Source organism: Herpailurus yagouaroundi, unplaced genomic scaffold (assembly GCF_014898765.1).
Source record: "Herpailurus yagouaroundi ecotype Mexico unplaced genomic scaffold, PumYag 184, whole genome shotgun sequence".
NCBI classification, from domain to species: Eukaryota; Metazoa; Chordata; class Mammalia; order Carnivora; family Felidae; genus Herpailurus; species Herpailurus yagouaroundi.
This window is the reverse complement of record NW_024412415.1, coordinates 41,148,736-41,173,292: the sequence shown is the minus strand read 5'-3', so window position 1 is coordinate 41,173,292 and position 24,557 is coordinate 41,148,736. Positions and strand designations below refer to the sequence as shown.

General features: G+C 38.4%; 1 protein-coding gene across 4 annotated transcripts in view; it reads right to left on the bottom strand.

Moving 5' to 3' along the window:
* ETFA (electron transfer flavoprotein subunit alpha) overlaps nt 1–24,394 on the bottom strand; it is a 78,855-nt gene extending 54,461 nt beyond the window's left edge. For 3 of the 4 annotated variants that reach the window (XR_005795950.1, XM_040493347.1, XM_040493349.1), the window contains exons 1-4: nt 24,252–24,394; nt 7,382–7,528; nt 4,619–4,700; nt 4,433–4,515 (exon numbers count right to left, since the gene is read on the bottom strand). Coding sequence is in view for 3 of the 4 variants with exons in the window: in XM_040493347.1 (XP_040349281.1) it covers nt 4,433–4,515; nt 4,619–4,700; nt 7,382–7,528; nt 24,252–24,290 (351 nt within the window). In the remaining variant the exon portion in view is untranslated. Of the gene's footprint in view, nt 1–4,432; nt 4,516–4,618; nt 4,701–7,381; nt 7,529–24,192 lie in introns of all 4 variants that reach the window. The other variant, XM_040493348.1, reaches the window with a different exon arrangement.
* Between the last annotated feature and the right edge of the window lie 163 nt (nt 24,395–24,557).

The following is a 24,557-nucleotide window of genomic DNA, read 5'->3' as shown; positions in this document are numbered from 1 at the left end:
TATAAATTATAGCTCATCCATATAATGGAATCCTATGTAACCATATGAGAAAGGTGAAGCACAGCTGTATAATATGTACAGAAGCAACAAAAGTAATGTATATTCTTTTCCTTGTATATGCACAGAACATCTCTGGAATAGATATGTGTGATAACTTTGCCCTCACTAGCAGGGGTCACTGGGAAAGCCACGATTTCCCCAAAATCTCAGTTACGTCACCTCACAAATAACAGAAAGGTAATTCCTAGCTTCTAGTCTAAAATTCTATGACTCTAGGGCTCTAAAACAGAGTTAGTTAGTGAAGACTGAATGTCCATACTTTCTAGACTCAAAGGTTTTCTTAGATGATAACATCATCTAAGTGTAATGAAAAAAGTGAAGCGCTGCTTTTATCACACAAAGAGAAAGCTGAATTCTACACTGCTTTCTACACAGAGCTTATTCCAGGGCATCTCCTGAACTTGGTACATGAAACCATCTCCAGTAGGCAAACTCTCACTATAACAGTATTCAACTTTCTCTCAATTCCATCCCCAAACCGTCTTTGTTCTCTAAGAATTCTCCTGGGATTACCCACTTGCATGTAAAATTACACTACTTAATTGGCACTAACATGTGGTTAGTTTTAAAATAATTTTAATATACATACTATAATGATTCACGACTAAACTCAGAAGCACCCCCAGGGTAGAGGTTTTGTGTCTTCTATTCCTCTTGGGTCCCTACCCTACATCTGATAAGCAAGCAGTTCTATATATATTGATGCTAACAAGGGTTGACAGCCTGAGTCAATTTTCCTCCTGTCATATCTCCCAACAGGAAAGATTTTCTAACTTTCAGTTTATTTTTACCTTCATTACATAGCAGTTCTCCTTCAACCATGACAGAAGAGCCACTGAAAAGTACCACAGTTTATAAAACCACAATTAGAAAAATTAAGATCTCTTAGAAAATGAAGCATTTGGGAAAACAATTAAAATGCCATTAAATATACTTCTAACTTGGTAAATAAGTTTAGAAGATGCCTACTTTTAAAATAAATCAAGTTTGACAATATTTAAAGCCTGCTTCAGTAAGTAACTCTTCTTGAAATCACCTTCTTGGGGCACCTGGGTGGCTTAGTCAGTTAAGCGGCCGACTTCGGCTCAGGTCATGATCTCACGGTTCATGAGTTCAAGCCCCGCGTCAGGCTCTGTGCTAACAGCTCGGAGCCTGGAGCCTGCTTCGGATTCTGTGTCTCCCTCTCTCTCTGCCCCTCCCCTGCTCACTCTCTGTCTCTCTCTGTCTCAAAAATAAATAAATAAATAAATAAAACATTAAAAAAATAAAAAAAAAAAAGAAATCACCTTCTTTAACTGTTCAGGAAATACTATTGTAATACTGTTATCTGGTCGAACAAATTCTATTACAAATGTTAGGCTGTGCAGACTGTATCTCTTTTTACAGTTTTAAACTTTCTAAATTGCTTGCATTTTAATACCTTTTGTACCTTCTTATCCCTGTTTTATTTAGCACATCTTGAAAAAAAATTTATCATGGTGCTTAAAGGCTTTATGTTTCTCCAGATCTGATCTTTCATTTAAATGTCCTGACAGGGTAGATGTAAACAGATCTATCTCTACACTGTCCAAACAGGCTTGACCACATGATTTCAGGGAAAGAGATGAAACAACTGTCAGTGTTTTTTCATGTACAAAAGGATGACAGATTTTTAAATCCTAGCATACCAGTATGAAGTATGCAATCTCAAACCACAGTTGGTAAAGGACTATTACAGAGCAGACTGCTCAGCTTCATCTAATGGACTCTTTTTCATTCCAAACCCATTCAGAGGCTATACAGCACCAGCTACTATTATGTGACCCTTGTTCTCAAAACTCTCATATGTCGCAACACCACAATTAAGCTCAGACTATTAAAATCTAGCTAATTAGATGCAACGAATGCCCTTTTTTTGGTTTACCAATATTTTAGATGAACCGTCAACACAGAAACTCAAGACTCATGAAATCTGTTTAAATCATCTAGTACCAAATCAAAATCCTCAGATAGAATGGTCCACAAAGATGTTTTACTTCAATGCTCATCTGTAACAGTGGTGAGATGTCGATCCTGACTTAATCTTTTCCAGAGAAAGGGCAACCTACCACAGAGGAAACCCATTCTTTTTTTTTTTAACATCTCTACTTGATAGATCTTAGACATCACTTGATCAAACTACACCATTTTATGTACAAGAAAAACAGACGTCAGGAAGGTAAAATGACTAGCCCAAGGTCATATATGTCTGTGGCCTCATCTTACCTATCAATCACTAAACTCTATAAAAAAAAAACCCTGAAAAATGTATGATAGTCTGCAATGTGATAACCTAATAAAAGAATAATTGTTTGTTAAACTTGTGTTTACATTGTAGGTGGAACATTGTTACTGCCTAGAAATTCTGTTAACCTTAAAAGAAAAAAATTAGTGAGTTCAAATTGATAATTCTAGAGGTTAAAAACAAACTACACCAATTTACATCAACAAGGGATAGGTTTATAAATTATAGCTCATCAAGGGATAGGTTTATAAATTATAGCTTATTCTGCAAGTTCTCTACATGGTTTGCAGTGATTCATGCCTAGAAGCAATACTATACCACAGATTAATATTCACAAACACTATTCATTTCACAAGAAACAAGATCAGTATGTTGGGAACTCACTGTTAATCACTCAACATGGTTATTTGATATAAGAGATTATATTCCTCAAACTAATATTTTAAAATCAATTACAACAGGGGCGCCTGGGTGGCTCAGGCAGTTAAGCGTCCAACTCTTGATTTCGGCTCAGGTCATGATCTCACGGTTCATGGGTTCGAGCCCCATGTTGGGCTCTGCTCTGGTGGTGTGGAGCCTGCTTGGAATTCTCTCTCTCTCTGCCCCTCCTGTGCTTTCTCTTTCTCTCTCTCAAAATAAATAAACTTTAAAATCAATTACACCAAAATTATGATAGTAAAAGAAAAAAAAGTCAAATCAAGACAGTTCAAAAAAGGAAATAAAAACAACCAATAACTATATGAAAAGATGTTTGATCTTACTATCAGAGAGATGCAAAAGTTACAAAATATAATTTTTCACCCATAAGATTGGGGGAAAATGTTAAAATGTATAATACCAAGTGCTGGCAAGACATCCTCTTAAGACAGCAATTTAGCAATATATGTCAAAATTTTTAAAGCACACAGTCTTTGACCCAGCTATTTCACTTCTAAGCTCTATTCTAAATAAATAGCAGCACATGTATACAAAGATGTATGTACAGGGACATTTATTTACAGTAAGGCTTATAAATGCAAAAAATTAGAAGCAACCTAACTGTCCATCCTTAGCTAAATATTGAATATTATGCAGCCACAAAAAAATGAGACAGACATGAGCAAATATTTTCAGGACACATTCTTAAGTAAAAACCACCAGTCTCAAAATAATTCATGTTATATTATCTTAGGAGTAAAAGAAAAAAATTTGTACAGGTATTACAATTTCAAAATCCATAGCAGCAGGACTAAAAGAACGTACAATTGTTAACACCTGTACCTCTGAAGCGGGAAGAGGGAGTTGGGAAGAAAGGGAGACTTTGATACCTTGCTCTGCTCTGCATACTGCTCAGTACTACATGCACCCTCTATAATAAAAATGTATTTGTGTACAACTAATTTATAATCTTTAAAAGTAAAACAAAAACTAAAAACAGCAGCTTATTAAGAACGGGATAAAAGGGAGCTAGAATACCCATGGCCACAGAGAGAGCAAGAACAACCCACTGACAAATTCTCTTGGGCTCCCACTTAGTTTCCCCCTTTTTTAAAACTTCATGCAGATAACTAACTGCCCGACAGCACATTCTTTCTTCAGACATATCACAATGCACATGATCAGATTATAGCTTTCTTTACCCTAAGGATGTTTTCAACTACCACACGGCCATTACCAAATCCCCCAAGTAGACAGAATTTGGCCTTTGTAAATATCTATCAGCCACCCAAATAAACCATTGCTTAAGATCGGTTACGACTACAATGACATTCACACACACACAGGGACAGTTCAACATTGTTTTTAAAGAAAAATAATTTTAAAAAATATCCTAGAGTTTTGTCCATGACAAAATTTGAAACTCTGGAAGTAGCATTCTAATAAATTATGACAAAATCTTGAAAGCACAGAGTTGTCTCTATGACAAAATTTGAAAAGGTGGAGGTGGCATTTTTATAGAAATTGTAACAAAGTCTTAAAAGAATACATTTTAGCAAAACTTATTACCATATTAATTCAGAAAGCCAGGATTAGCTACCTAAACACAGTCTGTTGTACATTTCAAGCACAATGAAATCTAATAACCCTTCCAAATAATGACATCAGATTCCACATTCTCAATCTTCTCACCTTTCCAAAGGCAGATGCTCCAGCACAGATGTGTGTGTAATTGAACTGCTTCTGAGTTGCCAAAATTAACGGTGTCAGTTCCTCTAAGAATTAAATACATTTGATAAATACACTTCATAATGTTTTCATATTCTTATATTCAAGTATAATTTAGACATTGCACTTTTTCCAATGGAAAAATCTCACCTGGAAGGAGGCCTTTGTATGCATCATGCTGAGCAATCAGAACTTTTGCTACACCTGCTACTTTGCAGAGATCCTGTGCCACCTATAATTAAAAGAGTTTTTAATTATCCATCTAACAGAAAGATACAAATAGAGCCACCACTACAAATACCAACAGAGCATAAAATCTTAAGGGTCAACTATAGAAATTGTTCTTATTAGAAAAAGGGCGATTAGGGGCATCTGGGTGGCTCAGTCGGTTAAGCATCCGACCTCAGCTCAGGTCATGATCTCGCAGTCTATGAATTCGAGCCCTGCGTCAGGCTCTATGCTGACAGCTCAGAGCCTGGAGCCTGTTTCGGATTCTGTGTCTCCCTCGCTCTCTACCTCTCCCCTGCACTCACTTGCTCTCTCTCTCTCAAAAATAAACAGTAAAAAAAAAAAAAAATTTTTTTTTTAATAGAGAAAGGGCAACTTAGGGGGAAAAAAGAAAACCCTTTAACAAAAAACAAAAACAAAAACAAAACTTAGGCCAACTGATCTTACTACCAACTGACCTTAAATAAAAATTCTTACTTTGAATAAGTATTATCCGGTAAGCCAAAATCAGCACAGCTCTCTATTCAAATTTAATTGTAGATTGTGCCCTTTACCTTTCACTCAATGTAAGTGTAAATTCATCATTTTAGAAATGGTGAAAATGAGGCAGTGCTTAGGTTCTCGGTCTGACACATACAGTAATAACACAGCCAATATATTTCAGACTCAGGGTTTCCTAGAGGTAAAGAACAGGACCTAACCACATTTGTTTACAGGACACTGTACTTTATTTGATAATAATAATTTCTGCTGTTAAAATTAGTGAATCTAGGCAACAGAAGAAGTCTTATATAATAGTCCATTGTCAACTACTGAGCTCCTGCCCACCTACATCTATTTATCTATGATGAAGCTAAATAATTTTTATTTTATTTCCTCATTTTTCCTGTGTGGAATCATAATTAAATTCTGGGAAAGCATAAAATTTTAACCACTCAGATTTCTTATATATAGAAGATAATTAGAATTCCCCCTTTTAATTCTCTAATTACAGCCAAGACTGATTTCTGCTTTAGCAGAGACATAACAATCATATTATGGTCTTGTCTTCTTGTTTACTGATTCACTGATGAGTAGGCATAAAGAGCTATTCCTCTTGCCCCCATCAATGGAAGGTTAAGATTGCAACAATATTCACTGTTTTCAAGTTTGCAAGAGTACCTCTGCTGAGCCAAGAATTCACTGGCAGATCACTGGCAGACTATCTTGTACTATCAAAATTATCTTTTTTACCAGCAAAAACTTCTGGCACTACACAGAAGAATCACTTGCTGCTTTTGATAGATAGCTACAAAAAACTGAAATCTGCCTAGCCATTAATGGAGTCTCTTTATGCAGATACTGATTATTTTTCTTTCAGATTAGAATGTGACAAAACAATAAGAATGTAACTAAAGAGAAGATTATTTCTGCTTTTTCTCAAAATAGTACAAATAAAATAGCATTTCAAATATTTAAAAAATAATATGAGAATAATTATTTAAAATCACAGCCAAAGAATCAAACCCAGAACTTGTATATCTAAAAGCAGGGTGGGGTGTCTGAGTGGCTCAGTCAATTGAGCATCCAACTCTTGATTTCAGTGCAGGTCATGATCCCAGGGTCATGGGATTGAGCCCTGCATCGGGCTCCGGGGTCCGCACTGAGTGTGGAGCCTGCTTAAGATTCTTTCCCGTCTCCCAGTCCCTCTCCCCAGTTTGCGCTCTCTATAAAAAAAATAAACGAGTGAATGAATGAATGAATGAATACAGGGCAACCAAAAAAGACAGCTTAGCCATTTTATCATACATTGTGGTCACTATCAAATAAATAAGATTCAACAGTTGTTAGCAGGATTTAGGCAAAGTAATCCACACAACTTAACCCTAAACCCACAAGAATACATTCTTTCAAGATACTAATTTCATGTAAGAAATTAGACAAAAGTGACAGTAGTATTCTGAGCCTGCACTATATTACATGCTCTTTATCAATGTCATTTAATAAAAAAATAAATTAAATCCTCTAAAAAGAAACATGCTTTTTCCAGATTTCTTCCTCTGAGGTCCAAGTCCCCAACTGCACACTTGGTAACTTCTATACAGGATGGGAGTGAATTGGTGGCTCAACTTAAGTGAAGCATGATTTCAACTACACAGCTGCCCAGTGGTACAGAGCCTGCAAACCCTGTTACAGTACCTTTCCAGGGGTTAGTTTACAAAGCTATTATCTTATTTCAACAACAACAAAGACTAAGAACATCTTTTAGTCAGAGCTACAGTTTGAAAAGCATAGTAGTTCTGAATTCTTATACCAATTAAAAATTAACACCTATGATACTTTGTCCAGATTTCCCACTTTCAGGAATTAAAAGCAATTAGCTAGTATATTCATCAATACAAAAAAGAGATCGGCTATTAACCTCTAAGGGGACTCAAATATTATCATTCTACTTGGTACCTGATGGCATATGATGGTGCCAGGAGAACTAAATCAAGTATTTTACCTCATTTCAAAAGACAAAATGCTTAGTGAGCAAACCTTTTAGTTCCTTTTTCACACATAGTAATGATTGTGACATTGGCCATTTAATGAGGATTAGAGCCCAGTTTGGGTTACAGTCTTCAGCATAATTCTCTGTTGCCATCTTTCCCTGTCTCTTGATGGAGATTATATTTGCTATGGTTGACCTTAAAAATTTCTCACCTTGTCACATTTGGTTCCAGCTACTAAGCAAGACACTTCACCTCCAAGACGTCTGGCTGCAGTGATGGTATTTAATGTAACGGGTGCTAGAGTATCATTTGCATGCTCGGCTATCACCAGGGTACTCTGAAATCGTAACAATGAGGCCTAAAAGGAAAAAAAAAAGGTGAAAAAGAATATTGTAATGCAAACAGGGTTTTCAAAATTCTAATTATTATGTGTGCCTCAAAGAAAACTATACACAAAACTCAGTTCTATAAATATATTCATAAAATACTTGCTCAATGGCAAAAATTAAGCTATTTGTGTCTATCATTCTATTACTAATATTCTTAATTAAAACAGAAAATGCATTTGTATTCTACTGTTAGAAAAATTTAATTAGTTCAAAACAACTTTCCCATTAATATATGTTTCTCAATACTGTATGTTCAATAAGAAACTGCTAAATACATCTAAATTTAAAATTCTTAAGTTGTACCGATTAATTATCAAACCAGGAATCAAACTACTACCAATTACACTCACTTGCAGCAAACTCCTAAAGATACAGTATATCTAGAAATAACGGTTTAGAACACTTACTAAAGTTGATTTCTACTGCTTCACGTAAAATGCATTCAATACCCAAATAACTAATAATGTAATGTCTTTAAATGCTACACAGTAATTCTGCTCAGGTTTCAACTGCTTGAACATGCTTCTGAACTCAAAAAAGAAGCTTGCAGACAGCATCTTGGAACCAACCAGTATCCACTTATATCTACTGTGGACTATCAAGAGATCAAGCTCATGGTCATCTGGAATAAATTCAAACACCAGGAACACAAAAATGAATAAGAATGCTCACTGTGCTCAAAGATTTTAAGGGAAATAAAACCTGTTACATACAATTATTAGACAGTTTTTCAGTTAATGAAGTGATCCAAACTGCTGGAGGTTGCAGATCATGAAGCACAGAATCAAGGGTAAGAAAGGAACAAGCTTAGGTGTTCCTGTCTTGTGAAAATATAAGGAAGGGTACCACAGGTGTGACGAAGTCTAAGAAAATAAGAAAACTGTGGAATTACCCTTGTGAAAAATTGCAATGAGAAATGAGAAAAATAGGCACTGGAAATCAAATGGCATGGTTATATGGCTTAATTCAGCAATAATCTTTAATATGGAGTTGGAGTTAAATAGGCACTGAAAATCAAATGGCATGGTTATATGGCTTAATTCAGCAATAATCTTTAATATGGAGTTGGAGTGAAGGAAGCATGGTATAAAATTTACATCCAGAGCTGGAAATTTACACAGGAGGGTATGAATGAAAGGCAGGGAGGCATAGGACTTACAATGCTCATTACACAATTAAATTTGGAAAATACTTATGTTTTCATTTACTATACTATAAATACCTATTGCCATATTTTAATACTTTTCCTTTTTATTGGTGTTAAGTATATGAGCATACCAGTTTAACCAGTTCTGTAATCTGTAAAAACAATGCAGGGGCGCCTGGCTGGCTCACTCAATGGAGTGTGCAAATCTTGATCTCAGGCCTGTGAGTTTGAATTCTACGTTGGGTGCAGAGATTACTTTAAATAAATAAATAAATAAATAAATAAATAAATAAATAAATAACACATTTTTTTTTAAATGCAGGGAAGACCATCCTCATAGCTAAATCTTTGCACTCATCCTCAACAAATGAGAGTTTGTTTCAGTCTGTAAAGACTCTTCTGATCAGAATCTGGCCAGACATGGGGCGCCTGGGTGGTTCAGTCAGTGAAGCATCTGACTTCGGCTCAGGTCATGAATCTTGTGGTCGGTGGGTTCAAGCCCCACATCAGGCCCTGTGCTGACAGTTCAGAGCCTGGAGTCTGCTTCAGATTCTGTGTCTCCCTCTCTCTGATCCTCCCCTGCTCATGCTCATGCTCATGCTCTCTCTCTCTCTCAAAAACAAATAAAAACATTTAAAAAATTAAAAAAAAAAAAAAAAAAAAGAACTGGCCAGACTTTAGCTTCTCTGCTTGCATAGAAGACTAAGCCAGATTCTGTGCAACTTTCCAACAGGGACCCTTCCTCCCCTAAGCTTTCTACCTTTACCAGTTCATCCTCAACCTTCTCCTCAGTCCTCTAACCCCCTCTATCCTTGATGAACCAATCCCAGAGCTGGGGACCAGAGACTCTAGGGACATGACAGAGGAAGAAATCACTGCATTATGTATCATGGATGGCATTTCTTGGTTTTTTTTTTCCCTCCCTTTTTTTTTTACTCAATGGAAGCAAGTAAAGGAGGGAAAATGAGACTTTTGTTGTTGCCAGATCGAGTACCTGCTTGTATAACGATAAAAAAAATTGCCTTCTTATAGGAAGTGGTTAAAGGTTAGAAATATTTATGCAGATCTTATGATTCTTTTCTTATGACAAATTCCTAGAAGTGTTAGATCAAGAGATAGGCACATTTTTAAGGCTTTTAATACTGGCACAAACTGTTCTCCAGAAAGTTGTGACAATTCACAACAGTTCACAATTCTTGGGAGGGAATGAAAGTTCTTAGAAGGCAAATACCAGGCCTATTCAAAGAGTCTGCTACAATGTTTTTTGGTTTTTTTTTTAATACACATCTGTAGAAATATATAGTACTTTTTCTTTTTTAATCAGAAGAGCACAGTATCTTGCAAAGAACTCTAATTAGAACTCAATGGCATAATTTATGATTTAAATCACATTTCACAAGAATTGCCAGTAACAAGCTACTTATTACCAATATATATCAGACACCATATTTTTGATTATGTTTCACACATCATTTACTATAAAAATTATGAGATTTCCATCACCATTTGAAGAATAAATCCAAGATTTGGTGGCAGAAGGCCCATAATTGCTATAAATTATAGTCCTATCATAAGATAAAGTAGGCCATCCTCCCAAGGAATCCTCAAGCTTTTTAGAACTCCTAGGGGGACACAGTATATTCTTTTAAAAAGACTATTCAAGGGGCGGCTGAGTGGCTCAGTCAGTTAAGCATCTGACTTCAGCTCAGGTCATGATCTCGCGATCCACGAGTTCAAGCCCCGCATCGGGCTCTGTGCTGATAGCTCAAAGCCTAGAACCTGCTTCGGATTCTGTGTCTCCCTCTCTCTGCTCCTCCCCTGCTCAGACTCTGTCTCTCTCTCTCTCTCTCTCTCAAAAATAAAAAAAATTTAGGGGCGCCTGGGTGGCGCAGTCGGTTAAGCGTCCGACTTCAGCCAGGTCACGATCTCGCGGTCCGTGAGTTCGAGCCCCGCGTCAGGCTCTGGGCTGATGGCTTGGAGCCTGTTTCCGATTCTGTGTCTCCCTCTCTCTCTGCCCCTCCCCCGTTCATGCTCTGTCTCTCTCTGTCCCAAAAATAAATAAACGTTGAAAAAAAAAATTTAAAAAGACTATTCAAAATTATAAGAGTAAACAACAACAAAAGAATATATGTAAGAACACACTCAGTTAATTTGCCTTGTCAATCTTTACTAAGTACTATATACATCACAAAGGCACTCTATATTACTTTTTTTTTTAAGAGAGAGAGAGAGAGAGAGAAAGCAGGGGAGACAGAGAGAATCTTAAGCAGGCTCCATGCTCAGTGTTGAGCCCAACATGGGGCTCAATCCCACAATCATGATCTGAGCCAAAATCGAGTCAGACACTCAACTGACTGAGCCACCCAGAGCCCCAACACTCTATGTTACATTATCAATTGACTCCTTGTTATTATTTTTTTTAATACTAAGCTTCCTTCTAACTCAGTGTTCTACCTTCTATTCCTCAGATACCATGTAAAGAAAACCTACAGCACCTAAACATGGTTATATGGCTTAATACAGCAATAATAGTTGTGTTTAGCAGGAGAAATTGGCCTGTAGCCTTTAATATGTTACGCTGTAAGGGTGCCTAGGAGGCTCATTTGGTTAAGTGTCTGACTCTTGATTTCAGCTCAGGTCATAATCTCCTGGTTTGTGAGATCGAGCCCCACGTCAGGCTCTGCACTGACAGTGTGGAGCCTGCTAGGGATTCTCTTTCCCTTTCTCTGCTCCTTCCCTACTCACACTCTCTCTTTCTTAAAATAAATAGACTTAAAAAATCAGATTGTTTAAAAAATAAAAATAAAATGATATGCCTCAATCTAGAGCCCAGTTTCTTCACATGCAAATTGAGGGAGATGAACTAGATCAGAAGGTTTCAAACTACACTCCATATAAAGAAGCTAAGAGTTCCAGGGAGGCATCTCAGGAACCACCACATAGGATGAAGTGAGAACTAGGCAAGCAGGGTTCCCAGAATGGCTCCTCGGCTTTGCTTTAACCAAATTAACTAAACCAAAATATATAGAGTTGACCCTTGAACAACATAGGTGTTAGGGCACTGACCCTGGTGCAGTCAAAGATCTACATGTAACTTTTGACTCCCCCAAAACTAACAGCCTACTGTTGGACCAGAGCCTCCCCAATTACGTTAACAGTTGGTTAACCCGTATTTGGTATGTTATATGTATTACACACTGTATTCTTACACTAAAGCTAAAGAAAATATTAAGAAAATCATTAGAAAAGAAAATACACTTACAGTACTATACAGTTACTTATCAAAAATTTTCACATACAAGTAGACCAGTGCGGTTCAAACCCATATTGTTCAAGGGTCAACTGTATATCTTAATTAAAACACATAACTCTATGATGTAGGTACTGTATTACCCTGACTTTACAGACAAGGAAAATGAAGCTTAGTGGCTACATAACTAAGAAAACAAAGCCAGCTTAAAAGTGCAAGTAGTCAGACTCCAGAATCTGAGTTTTTAATTACTAGCTCACATCAAAGTACCATCATTTTAAGCTGTCATATATAGGTATTCCCCACTTTTCAAAAGTTCACATTATACCACTTCACTTTTATAAAACATCTTCCTGTTTCCACTAACCAAAAGAAATCCGAAGAGGATTTTCACTTTTATGAAAAAAAGGTGACAAGCAAAAATAGCCTTCAGCATTGGTTTTGCAGCAAGCTGTAACCCAAAGCATCACACATCCCAAAGCAGCAAGAATGGAACCATAAAGCTCCTTCCCTGGATATACACTCAGCATCAAGCCACCATAGCTTTGAACTGTGTGAGCATCTGTGATTTGTCTCAACTTACTCTGTGCATCCATTAGCAAGATGTGTCCTATGGTATCAGAAAAGCCTAAGAGATGGGGCGCCTGGGTGGCTCAGTCAGTTAAGCATCTGACTTTGGCTCAGGTCACAATCATGGGCTCAAGCCCTGCTTTGGGCTCTGTGCTGACAGCTCAGAGCCTGGAACCTGCCTCGGATTCTGTGTCTCTCTCTCTCTCTCTGCCCCTCCCCAACTCGAGCTCTGTCTATCTGTCTCTCTCTGTCTCAAAAACAAATACACATTAAAAAAAATTTTTTTAAGCCTAAGAGAGATTATTTTTGGGGTCTGAAAATGCTTAAACATTTTTCTGTATAAATTAATGGCAATTGCTTCTTCACTTTATACCATTTCAGCTTATGAAAGGTTTCATAGGAAAGCTCTATTCTGCATAACAGGGGAAACATGTATATGGGTCATTCCTATAAGATTTCATTTAGCAAATACTTCCCTGCTTTTTTAAAAACAGCACTGGGGCGCCTGGGTGGCGCAGTCGGTTAAGCGTCCGACTTCAGCCAGGTCACGATCTCGCGGTCCGTGAGTTCGAGCCCCGCGTCGGGCTCTGGGCTGATGGCTCAGAGCCTGGAGCCTGTTTCCGATTCTGTGTCTCCCTCTCTCTCTGCCCCTCCCCCATTCATGCTCTGTCTCTCTCTGTCCCAAAAATAAATAAACGTTGAAAAAAAAATTTTTTTAAAAACAGCACTGATCAAAAAGAAAGAAACAAACAAATGATGTCAAAGCCCTCTTTTCCAGCTCTAAAAATTCCATAGCCCTAAAATCCAATTTTATATAGAAGAGTTGGATAGATACCACTAAAGATTCAAAAGGTACAGGTCCATTACCAAAAAGGTTTTTAAACAAAAGTTACATTTTATTATCTTATGATCCATTGCATCTGCATACTTAGGGCCCTATTTTTTTTTAACTTTTTTAACGTTTATTTATTATTGAGAGACAGAGAGACACAGAGCATGAGCAGGGGAGGGGTAGAGAGAGGGAAGACACAGAATCTGAAGTAGGCTCCAGGCTCTGAGCTGTCAGCACGGAGTCCCGTGTGGGGTTGGAACTCACGAACTGTGAGATCATGTCCTGAGCCGAAGTCGGTTGCCTAACCAACTGAGCCACCCAGGTGCCCCAAAGGGCCCTATTTTTTATGGGGGAAAAGAAACCAAGTCCTTAAACATTAAAGATAAACTACCGAAATATTTAATTAGGTAACAGCCAAAAAAGGAATCTCAATCTCTTCAAAACACTGAAATTATAATTACTTAATGCACACTGCAGTCACGATAAATTCTGGGTCATTAACCTTATCTGGGCGCTCAAAACTGCCTGACAATGTTACTATGATATCCATGTTGGCACTCTCACTGTCCATACAACCATTTCAAAGATTCCCCTCTGATGTTCTCAACTGCCAACAGTCTGCTCCCTACTCTCAGAAAAGCACCTCACTTCCTTATTCACAATGAAAACTGAAGCCATCAGAGGGGACCTGCTGCACTTTCCTGATATCCAACAAAAATTCCTGCCCCTGCCCTGTCAAAATAGAAGGTGCTACAGGTCCTAGATCTGGTATCTTTATCTGGGCTTTAGATTCTGTCCTCTCAAATCTAGTCAAAGACTTTTTCTATAATCTCCTCTCAGTCATGTCTCCAACCTCTTTCATTTTCCAGGGCTCCTTCCCATCAACATGTAACCATGTTCGACGCTCTCCCAATTTTAAACAAGTCCAAAATTAAAAACCCACTAGCCCCACCTTCCACTCCAATTCTCTAATTCCTCAGCTCCCATTCATGCCTCAACTACATGCATTCTGGTTTATGTCCTCACTAAAATTACCAACAGATATGCTTCAGGCTTTACCTTACTTGTTCTCTCAGCATTATTTGAAATTATGGACTATTCCACTCTCATTTCCATGGCTTAATTTATAATTTACCACCTGTACATGAATCACATATATATTGGGGGAAGGAGGGAGAAAGAGATAACAAACCTTGCTAAGCGCCAGACCTACAATTAGGCTACATCTGCATTTCCAACTGCTTAACGTGCCTGTCTCATCACTCTCCAACTCAGCAATTCAAATCTTAACTCATCTTTCCCCTGATATTCTAGCCTCTCACCATACTCCTTCTCCAGATTTCTTCAGGGGATGCACCACTCTCTAACAAGCTGCACAAACCATGATCTGAAACTCAGATCTGAGTTTTTTCTCAACCCTCACATCCAATAAACTGCCAATCATAACAATTCTGCCTTCTAAATACAGTATCTCCTAAATCTATTCACTTCTCCATCATCGGTGCCACCACCTAGTTAGTGCACGCCATTATCCCTCTCCTATATCACCCCAACCATCTCCCAACCTAACTTTCTCCCCTTCAATCCATTCCTTTCAGTGAGCTTTCCATGACATAAATCTAGCCTGTTATTCCTCTGCTTAAAACACATTAATTGCTTCCTGCCTCCTTAGGATATGGTAAACTAGACTCTATGTTGGCTTATCAGGCATTTATTTTATGGTGTGATCTACCTCTCTAGCCATATATCCTCTCTCCGTTTATACCTTATTTTCAGATACTTGAACTTGCCTGCTCTCTCTGACCTCCAGCCTTTCCTCACGTTGTTCCCTCTACCTAGAGGACCTCTTCCCTTCTTACCTGGTTAGCTTCCAATCATCCTTAAGTTTTCTGCTTAAATGCCAATCCTTCCAAGAAGCCTTAGTACAGAGCAGTGGTAAACATACAGGCTCTGGAGCCACCCTGCCTGGGTTTGAATTCCACCTCCACCATAACTTCTCTGTGTCTCAATTCCCTGATCATAAAATGGAGATGATAATAATAATAACCTCACAGAGTTGTTGTGAGGATTGAATTATTTGGAATAGTGGCTGGAACATAATAAATGCTCAATGAATGTTAGCTATACACAAAAGCTTTCTTTGGTTCTCCTTGGACTAGTTAACTTTGTTAGCACCAACACAGTACACTGAATTGCCTCCCTTATAGCACTTATCACACTTGATTATACTAACTAGATTATTTTGTCTTCCCCACTTGATTTTGAGTACAGGGGCCATGTCTGATTTTCTTATCACTATAACCCTAGCTTCTACTTCAGTATCTAGCACAAAGGAAATATCCAATAAATGAACCGAACATTGATTTTAAAAACCTCTTCATCAGGGCACCTGGGTGGCTTAGTCAGTTAAGCATCTGACTCTTGATTTCTGGTCAGGTCATGATCTCACAGTTGTGAGATCAATCCCTGCATGGGGTGTGTGCTAGACTTGAAGCCTGCTTAAGATTTTCTCTCTCCCTCTCCCTCTGTCCCTCCCCCACTCATGTTCTCCCTGTCTCTTAAAACAAAAAATGAGATGACAACCCAAAGACTGGGAGAAAAATATTTGCAAATGACATATCTGATAAAGATATCTAAAAGAACACAAAGAGCTCTTAAAAATCCAACAATAAGAAACAAATTGGTTTTGGGGTGCCTGGGTGGCTCAGTCGGTTAGGTGGCTGACTTCGGATCAGGTCATGATCTCGCAGTCTGTGAGCTCGAGCCCCGTGTCGGGCTCTGTGCTGACAGCTCAGAGCCTGGAGCCTGTTTCAGATTCTGTGTCTCCCTCTCTCTGACCCTCCCCGGTTCATGCTCTGTCTCTCTCTGTCTCAAAAATCAATAAATATTTAAAAAAACAAAACAAAACAAAAACAAATTGGTTTTTATACATGGGCAAAATATCTGAATGGACACCTCACCAAGAAGATATATAAATGGTAAATAAGCACATATAAAGATGTTCAACATCATGTCTCACTAGGGAACTGCAAATTAAAACAAAAATGAGATACTACTGCATATACTATTAGAATAATGAAAATCCAGGGGTGCCTGGGTGGCTCAGTCAAGTTGGGCATCCGACTTCAGCTCAGGTCATGATCTCACGGTTCATGCGTTCGGGCCCCATGTCAAATTCGATGCTGACAGCTCAGAGCCTGGAGCCTGCTTCAGATTCTGTTTCTCCCTCTCTCTCTCTGCCCCTTCCCTGATCGTGATCTGGCTCTCTTTCTCTCTCTCAAAAATAAACATTAAAAAAAAAATTAGAATAGCAAAAATCCAAAACACTGACAATACCAAATGCTGGTGAGGATGTGGCACAACAGGAACTCTGGGAGAAATTAAAAATTGTACAGCCACTTTGGAATATGGCAGTTTTTCACAAAACTAATATATTCTTGTCATACAATCCAACAGTCACATTCCTTAGTATTTACCCAAATGAGCTAAAAAATTACTTACACACAAAAACCTATACATGGATGTCTATAGCAGCTTTATTCATAATTGCCAAAACTTGACAGCAACCAAAATGTCCTTCAGTAGGTGAATGGATAAATAAACTGTAATTCATCCAGAAAACAGAATATTCAGCACTTAAAAAAAAAAAGTGCTATCAGGCCAAAAAAAGGCTATATACTGTACAGTTTCACTCAGATGACATGCTGGAAAGGCAAAGCTATGGAGACAGTGAAAAGATCAGTAGTTGCCAGGGTGTGGGGGCAGGGAGGTAAGAGGGAAATAAGCAGAGCACAGTAGATTTTAGGGCATTGAAACCATTCTTTACAATACTATAATGATGTATACATGCCACTGTACATTTGTCAAATGAATGTATAGAATCAATTGGAACAAAAGTACCACTCTGGTGTAAGATGTTAATAGTGAGAGGCTAGGGAGGGGGTAGGGATGGGTGGGGAGTCATATATAGGAACTTTCTGTAGTTTCTCCTCAATTTTGCTGTGAGTCTAAAACTGCTCCCCCATACAGTCTTTTTTTTCCAAATAAGTCTGTTTTTTTAAAAAATCTTCTGTTGCTTTAAAAACATCCTTTAAATACTTCTACTGTATACACTGAGCTATAGAAAGCAATTTTAAGACCTTTCTCCAAAGTTGCTCATCTGAGCCAGAGAAAATCTAAATGACTGTTGTCTTAATTCTCCCAAGAATGAACACAGACAGTTAGGACCATTCTAGATACATAGGTGAGTAAGTTAATTCACTGCATACAGTGGATGCTTTAGATGCTTGTTGCCACCTTACAATCATATCTTCCTTCTGTGTGTGTAAGTGTGGAAGAAGTTTTCCGGGGGGTACTCCTGGAAACAACATCTATGAGACATCAAGGAAACAGGACTGAGCAGTGGAAGAAGCTAAACTGAAACACTGTGATACAGTCAAAACAAAGATCTCAGTTGATCTCACAAGGAGGCCTGAAGCTATGCAGGCCCTTCAGGGTCATACAGAATTGAAGCCAGGGTGCTACAGATATTCCTTTTCACGTGGTGTCATTACTCCAGACTATTTTTTCTTAATTTCCAGGGTTCCTTCAGCATGTTCCACCTTACCTTAGACAAAATTCACATGGACTTTCAATTTTGTTTTGTTTTGAACGATCAAACTGTTTCTAGTTTCTGTTTCTGTTTCTAGTTCAAGCCTGGAAACAATCCATATTAAAAACCAAGATATTGGGGCGCCTGGGTGGCGCAGTCGGTTAAGCGTCCGACTTCAGCCAGGTCACGATCTCGCGGTCCGTGAGTTCGAGCCCCGCGTCGGGCTCTGGGCTGATGGCTCGGAGCCTGGAGCCTGTTTCCGATTCTGTGTCTCCCTCTCTCTGCCCCTCCCCTGTTCATGCTCTGTCTCTCTCTGTCCCAAAAAAAAAAAAAAAAAAAGTTGAAAAAAAAAAACCCAAGATATCTAATAAGAACACATACAATACAAACAGAATTAAAATACAAAATAAGTGATCTAAGATAGACAAAACTCAAAAATGACGTTTTTTGTCTAAAGAAAATCTTTTCCTCTTACTATTAATTCATCACTCAATAACAACTGTAAAGCACCTCAGTTTACAAAGTAATTTCAGATATCCTTTCAGAATTTCTCCAGCCCCCCAACTAGATTAATCCTGCCATTTTGTTCCCCAAATACCCTATACAACTTTCTGTTACAATGATTATACTTAAAATAATGTGTTCAATGTCTTTCTTCCCTTATCTATTCATACCATGTGGGCAAGAATTAGGTCTGTCTTGTTCTCCACTGTGAATTTAGTACCTACCTTTGTGCCTGGCACACAGCAGATATTCAATGAATGTTTAGTGACTAAATGAAGTTTCCCCAAAATGAAAAAAAAACTAAAAAGCAACTCTTTGTATCTCACTGGTAACTTAATTACCTAAGAACTTACATGTGTACCTACCAAGAACAGTATATAAACTTGTTAAATCACTACCCATCATGCTCTTAGAAAACTTACCAAGATTACTGACTAAAATTAGTTTAAGTAATAAAATGTGAGAAGTTTTCTTCTGTATACCAACTACATACCCTCATAGAGTTGACTGGCCTTTATGAGAGAGTATAATTTTTTAGGGCAGGGCTTAAAAGGGTTCCACCCTTTCAGAGACAAACTTCTTGAAAATGATATCTGTAAGCACCAACTACTGCCTCATCTCTCTGTCTCCTTTACTCACAGCAAACCGACTTTCATTTCCACCACAACACTGAATCCAATCTCTTCAAAGTCACTGACAACCTCGTTATGAGTAAGTCCAATGGAAATATTTTGGTCCTTCTCTTATTCAACCTTAACAATTATGACACTGCTTTTGATTTTCTCAGTCTTTTAGGAGCAACCAAGGAGATTTACTGCTTAAGAGTTCCTGCTGAACATAGACAAACTCTATGTTCATGTAGTAAACTACCACAAGTCTTAAAAGAAAAAAAAGGTAGAATCTAACTCCCTTACAAACCCACTCAAAACCTAAAGTAGTAAGAATAATTTAGCCTAGGGGCACCTGGGTGGCTCAGTCAGTTGAGTGTCCGACTTCGGCTCAGGTCATGATATCACGGTCTGTGGGTTCAAGCCCGTCATCGGGCTCTGTGCTGACAGCTCAGAGCCTGGAGCCTGTTTCTGATCCTGTGTCTCCGTCTCTCTCTGTCCCTCCCCCACTCTCACTTTGTCTCACTCTGTCTCTCAAAAATAAATAAATGTAAAAAAAAAAAAAAATGTTTTTAAATAGTAACTTAGCTACTACCCACCCCCCCACCATCTTTGCAAACTAAGTGGGATATGGGTAAGGGGAAGGAGAATGTGAGGGTCTTTTTACTTCTTAACTCAAAAATAAAAAGGCATGAGGGGCACCTGGGTGGCTCAGTCGGTTACATGTCCAACTTCAGCTCAGGGTGTGATCTCGTGGCCCGTGAGTTCAGGCCCTGCGTCGGGCTCTGTGCTGACAGCGCAGAGCCTGGAACCTGTTTCAGATTCTGTGCCTCCCTCTCTCTCTCTGACCCTCCCCCATTCATGCTCTGTCTCTCTCTGTCTCAAAAATAAATAAACGTTAAAAAAAATAATAAATTTAAAAAAGGCATGAATAATCTATAAAATCTTTACAAGTTCTAATGCAAAAGATAAATAATATATAATTAAAGTCAACTATCCCTATTTTAACATACATTTTATAATAATAAAATGTATATTACATTTCTGTACTTAAATAACTTACTTTAACCTCTTTAGTAATAAAATATGATAGCTTTTAATCATGACTAGAAATGTCATATGACATTGATTATAATATTAAAAACACACTCAATTTACTTCACTTTTAAAACAGACAAGACCCTTGGTAGACACATTGGCAAGCAGCATAATTTTATGGAATTCACCTTATACAATAAATCTTTTAGAACTCCATCAAAATTGGCTCTCTTTCTTCTTTCAAAAGAAATTAAAATTTGCATGCAAATTATAGAGTTCAATCTCATTTGTCAATGCTAGGCCATGGACTCTGAAAAATGTCATGTTCCTTCATACCAGTTTCATAGCTTCTGAATCATGATTGTTATGCCTTCCATCTAGTAATGAACACAAAAACAGGACACTCAATTGACCTTGAGAAGTGTTGCTTCACTCTCCACATAAAGTATTTCTCTGGTATCTTATTAGTCAACAAATCAATTTCAAATGCAAATGAATATAAAATAATACTCATAATTCAGATTAACTTCCTTGCAAGAATGTTAATTACAAATGCCTACCTATTCCCCTCTTTTTTTTCCCTACCTATTTCCCTCTTAATGTGTTCTCTAAGCTCCTTATTGCAGATGTAAAACACCACCTTCATTAAACAGATGACATTGAGGAGCCCCCCAAAGATGAAGGAATTTGCTCAAGGGCACAAATCAGGTCAACACTGGAAAGAGAACTTGAATACCAAATGCAAGTCATTTGACTTACATTCTAACAGTTTAAGGCATCCCCCCGCCCCTTTTTTAATTCCAGTAACAAACAGGGTCATCTGGGTGGCTCAGTTGGTTAAGCTTTCAGCTCTTGATTTAGGCTTAGGTCATGATCCCATGGTCATGGGATCGCACCCCATATCAGGCTCCACACTGAGTGTAGAGCCTGCTTGAAGTTTCATTCTTTGTCCCTCCCTCTCTGTCCCTCCCCACCTCTCTCTCAAAATAAATAAACATTAAAAAAATTTTAATTGCAGTAAAAAAACATAACATCTATCATATTAATCATTTTTAAGGGTATAGTTAGCTTTATACACATTGTTAACAGTTTAAGATAATCTTTTAATAGATTAACTTTATTAGTAAAAATATAGTTTTGTGGAAAAATATCTTCCAAAATAACTCATGGTTGGCTACAGAACTATTTTTTTTTTTTAATTCCAGGAGTACAGATTTCACAAAAGCTATCTGACTTTATGACATTGTAAGTAAACAGAAGCATAAGTAAACAGAAGTCCCATGAAGGGACTCCCACTTTAGAAATACAAGACAACTTAAAAGCATCAAAAAATGTAACAGTAGTAATGGATTATAACCTACTAAATAAAGGATCCATGATAAATACAAAAATAAGCAAGAAGAAAATATTCTTTCTTATAACAGAATATAATAAATGTAGAAGGAATCATGGAATTAGAAAAATTACCATTTTACATCATAGTAATATCTCAACATCAACAGGTGATGAGAAACAGGAGACTCACATAATCTCAACGTATCTAATTTTAACAAATTGTTAAAAATCACAAAGGGAGAAGTAGTAACTTGAGAGTGGAAAAACTTGGTGAACAACACTTTATGCAAGTAATTAAAGTCAACGTCACCAATAATGAGATAAATTAACATTATGAGCCGCCCCGACACGATGCACTGAAAACACAGTATCACTTCTGTGATACTCCTGCCAAAATCTAATCATGAGGAAACACCAGACAAACCTAAATAGAGACAGTCAACAACAACAAAAAAGGCCTGTACTCTTCAAAAATGTCAATGCCATCAAAGCCAAAGAAAGGCTGAGGAGCTTTTCTAACAAAGACTAAAGATACAAGAAAACTAAATGTAAGGCATGATTCTCAAGGACCCTAGACCAAATTGCCAGAAAAACTGTTAAAAATGATATTAATATGACAATTGGCAATGTTTGCATGTCTGCAGATTAGACAACAGTATTTTATCGTTGTTAAAACTGCCTGACGTTGCCAATTTTACCATGGAAATGAAAGGTGAACCTCCTTGTTTTTAGAAAATACACACTGATTTACTTGGGAATAAGTGGTATATCTGCAACATATTCTCAAGTAGTCCAGAAAAATAATACTAAGTATATATGAAAAGAGATAAAGCAAATATGTCAAACTGTTAATGCTGGTGAAACTGAAAGGATTTTGAGAATTATGTGCACTATTCTTATAACTTTTCTCTAAGTCTTAAGTTATTTCAAAATTTAAAAAGTTAAATATGTATGTGTATGTATGGATCCATTTTAGAAGTGTTCCCACCACTTCCTTAGATTCTTGAAATTCAACTCTGAAGCATTCTTATGACTTTAGAGCAACTACTCTATTTAGCTTGACTTCAAATTCTCAAAATAAGGCAAGGTCAAACTCTTTGGCAAACCACAATAAAGACTTGGAAATACCATGTACACACACTGGCAAACTGTGTTGACAAGAAGAATCGCTTAAGCTAATCATTCCATTTTTTCCATGAGATCTACAAAACATCTGAGTCCTAAATTGCCCCCACTAAAATTATTTCACTTATGCCAGACTCCTAACTTGTCCACAAAACTACCTTCTAATTACTGCATAGCTATTTTTCTGCCAGTCTGGCTCTGATACCTGGAGTTTTCCCAAATTCACAACTGTAACTTGTTTATGTCTAGATCTTCTGAGGAAAAAAAAATCTCCTGGGAGAAAACTGAACAGCGACCTGAAGGATGGGGATTTGAACTTTTTCACAGAGTAGAGGGGCATGCAGGATTTTTCTTTTCTTTTCTTTTTCTTTTCTTTTCTTTTTTTCTTTAAATGAAACAAAGAATACACAAGAAAAGAGCCTACAGACATCTAGGAATATTGCCAACTATGTCTCAGGGAGAAAAATCCCAGTGGTGGATGTGAAAATATGCATGCATAAAACAAACTATAGAAAAAGTAAAAAAAGTCCATAAAGTTTCTGACCCAATTTAGCAATCTTGTTTTTCACTTAACCTAACTGTAACTTAGAAAACTTACAGAACCCACAACATAAATTGTTACTTGACTTGTAATCAGTCAACCTCCAAATATGGTTGTCCCCATAGCATAAAGACAAAAATATATTTTCTGTTAGTGTTTCTCACGAGAGAAGAGAAAAATGTGGTAAACTCTTGATTTGTCACTAAGGAAAGCACCAAAAACTTACCATTACCAATAGTTCCCTGGCTATTTAACCAACAATCTACTGTATAAAAAGACGCCTGCCTTATAAAACTGGCTAAAGCTAGGGGCGCCTGGGTGGCGCAGTCGGTTAAGCGTCCGACTTCAGCCAGGTCACGATCTCGCGGTCCGTGAGTTCGAGCCCCGCGTCGGGCTCTGGGCTGGTGGCTCGGAGCCTGGAGCCTGTTTCCGATTCTGTGTCTCCCTCTCTCTCTGCCCCTCGCCCGTTCATGCTCTGTCTCTCTCTGTCCCCAAAATAAATAAAAAACGTTGAAAAAAAAATTTTAAAAATAAAACTGGCTAAAGCTGTGAAACTGGATGACTGACTTTACACTACAATCCCCTAAACTCAGCACTGCCCCATAAATCAGAGAGCAGAGCAAGTTCTTAAAACACCGCCCTTACCCTGGAGCCCCCCAGCACTTGGCTGTCAGTGGATTCCAGCAGCCCCTACGCGCCCAGAGAAAATGTCTTAATTCTTCCAGAAATGTTGGCTTCCAGGTGAATTCAGGTTTTAAACTCTTTCCAAGAGGCCATCCCAGCAGCGACATTTTCCTTCCTCAGGTAAAGATTCCCGGGACGCAGCTGCCCACTCCCCGCCAAACTGGAGAACCTGGCGGCCTGGCAGAATGCGGAGTAAATCCGGAAGGTTCAAGAGGGGCTGGGAAACAGAAGCGCGGCTTCATACTCTGGGTCACCCTGACCTCTGACATCGGCCACCCCGCGGTCCACCGGGAAGGAGTCAAGGGCAGACCCTAGAACTTCGGGCCTGAGCCACAGACCGTGCTGGGCCTGCCTGCGTTAAGGCTGGTCAGGTCTGTGGAAGACTATGACCTTCGCCAAGGCACTCACAGGGGCAGTACACTGAGGATGGGCCGTCATCGGCCTCTGCCTTTCCCTCCAGGACTCACCGCCCGCCGGAGCTGGCCTGGAGCCGCCGCTCGGAACATGGTCTCTATTCCCGTCCGCCTAGAAGCACCGTCAGTCTCACGGCCTCCGGTAGCCTAACCAAGCAGCGCCGCCTCTGCGAGTCACTGTAACGCTCGCGAGACGCGCTAACGAGAGCGGAAACGGCTCAAGGGAAGAGCGAGAGCTCACGGTTTCTGTCTGCCCATTGGGCAGTCGCGCAACCAACGGGGTTGGCGGAAAGTTAGGGACTGGGCTTGGAAGTAGGGCAAAGGTGAGGCTCGGGTGAAGTGCAGCGGCTGAATGGCTGG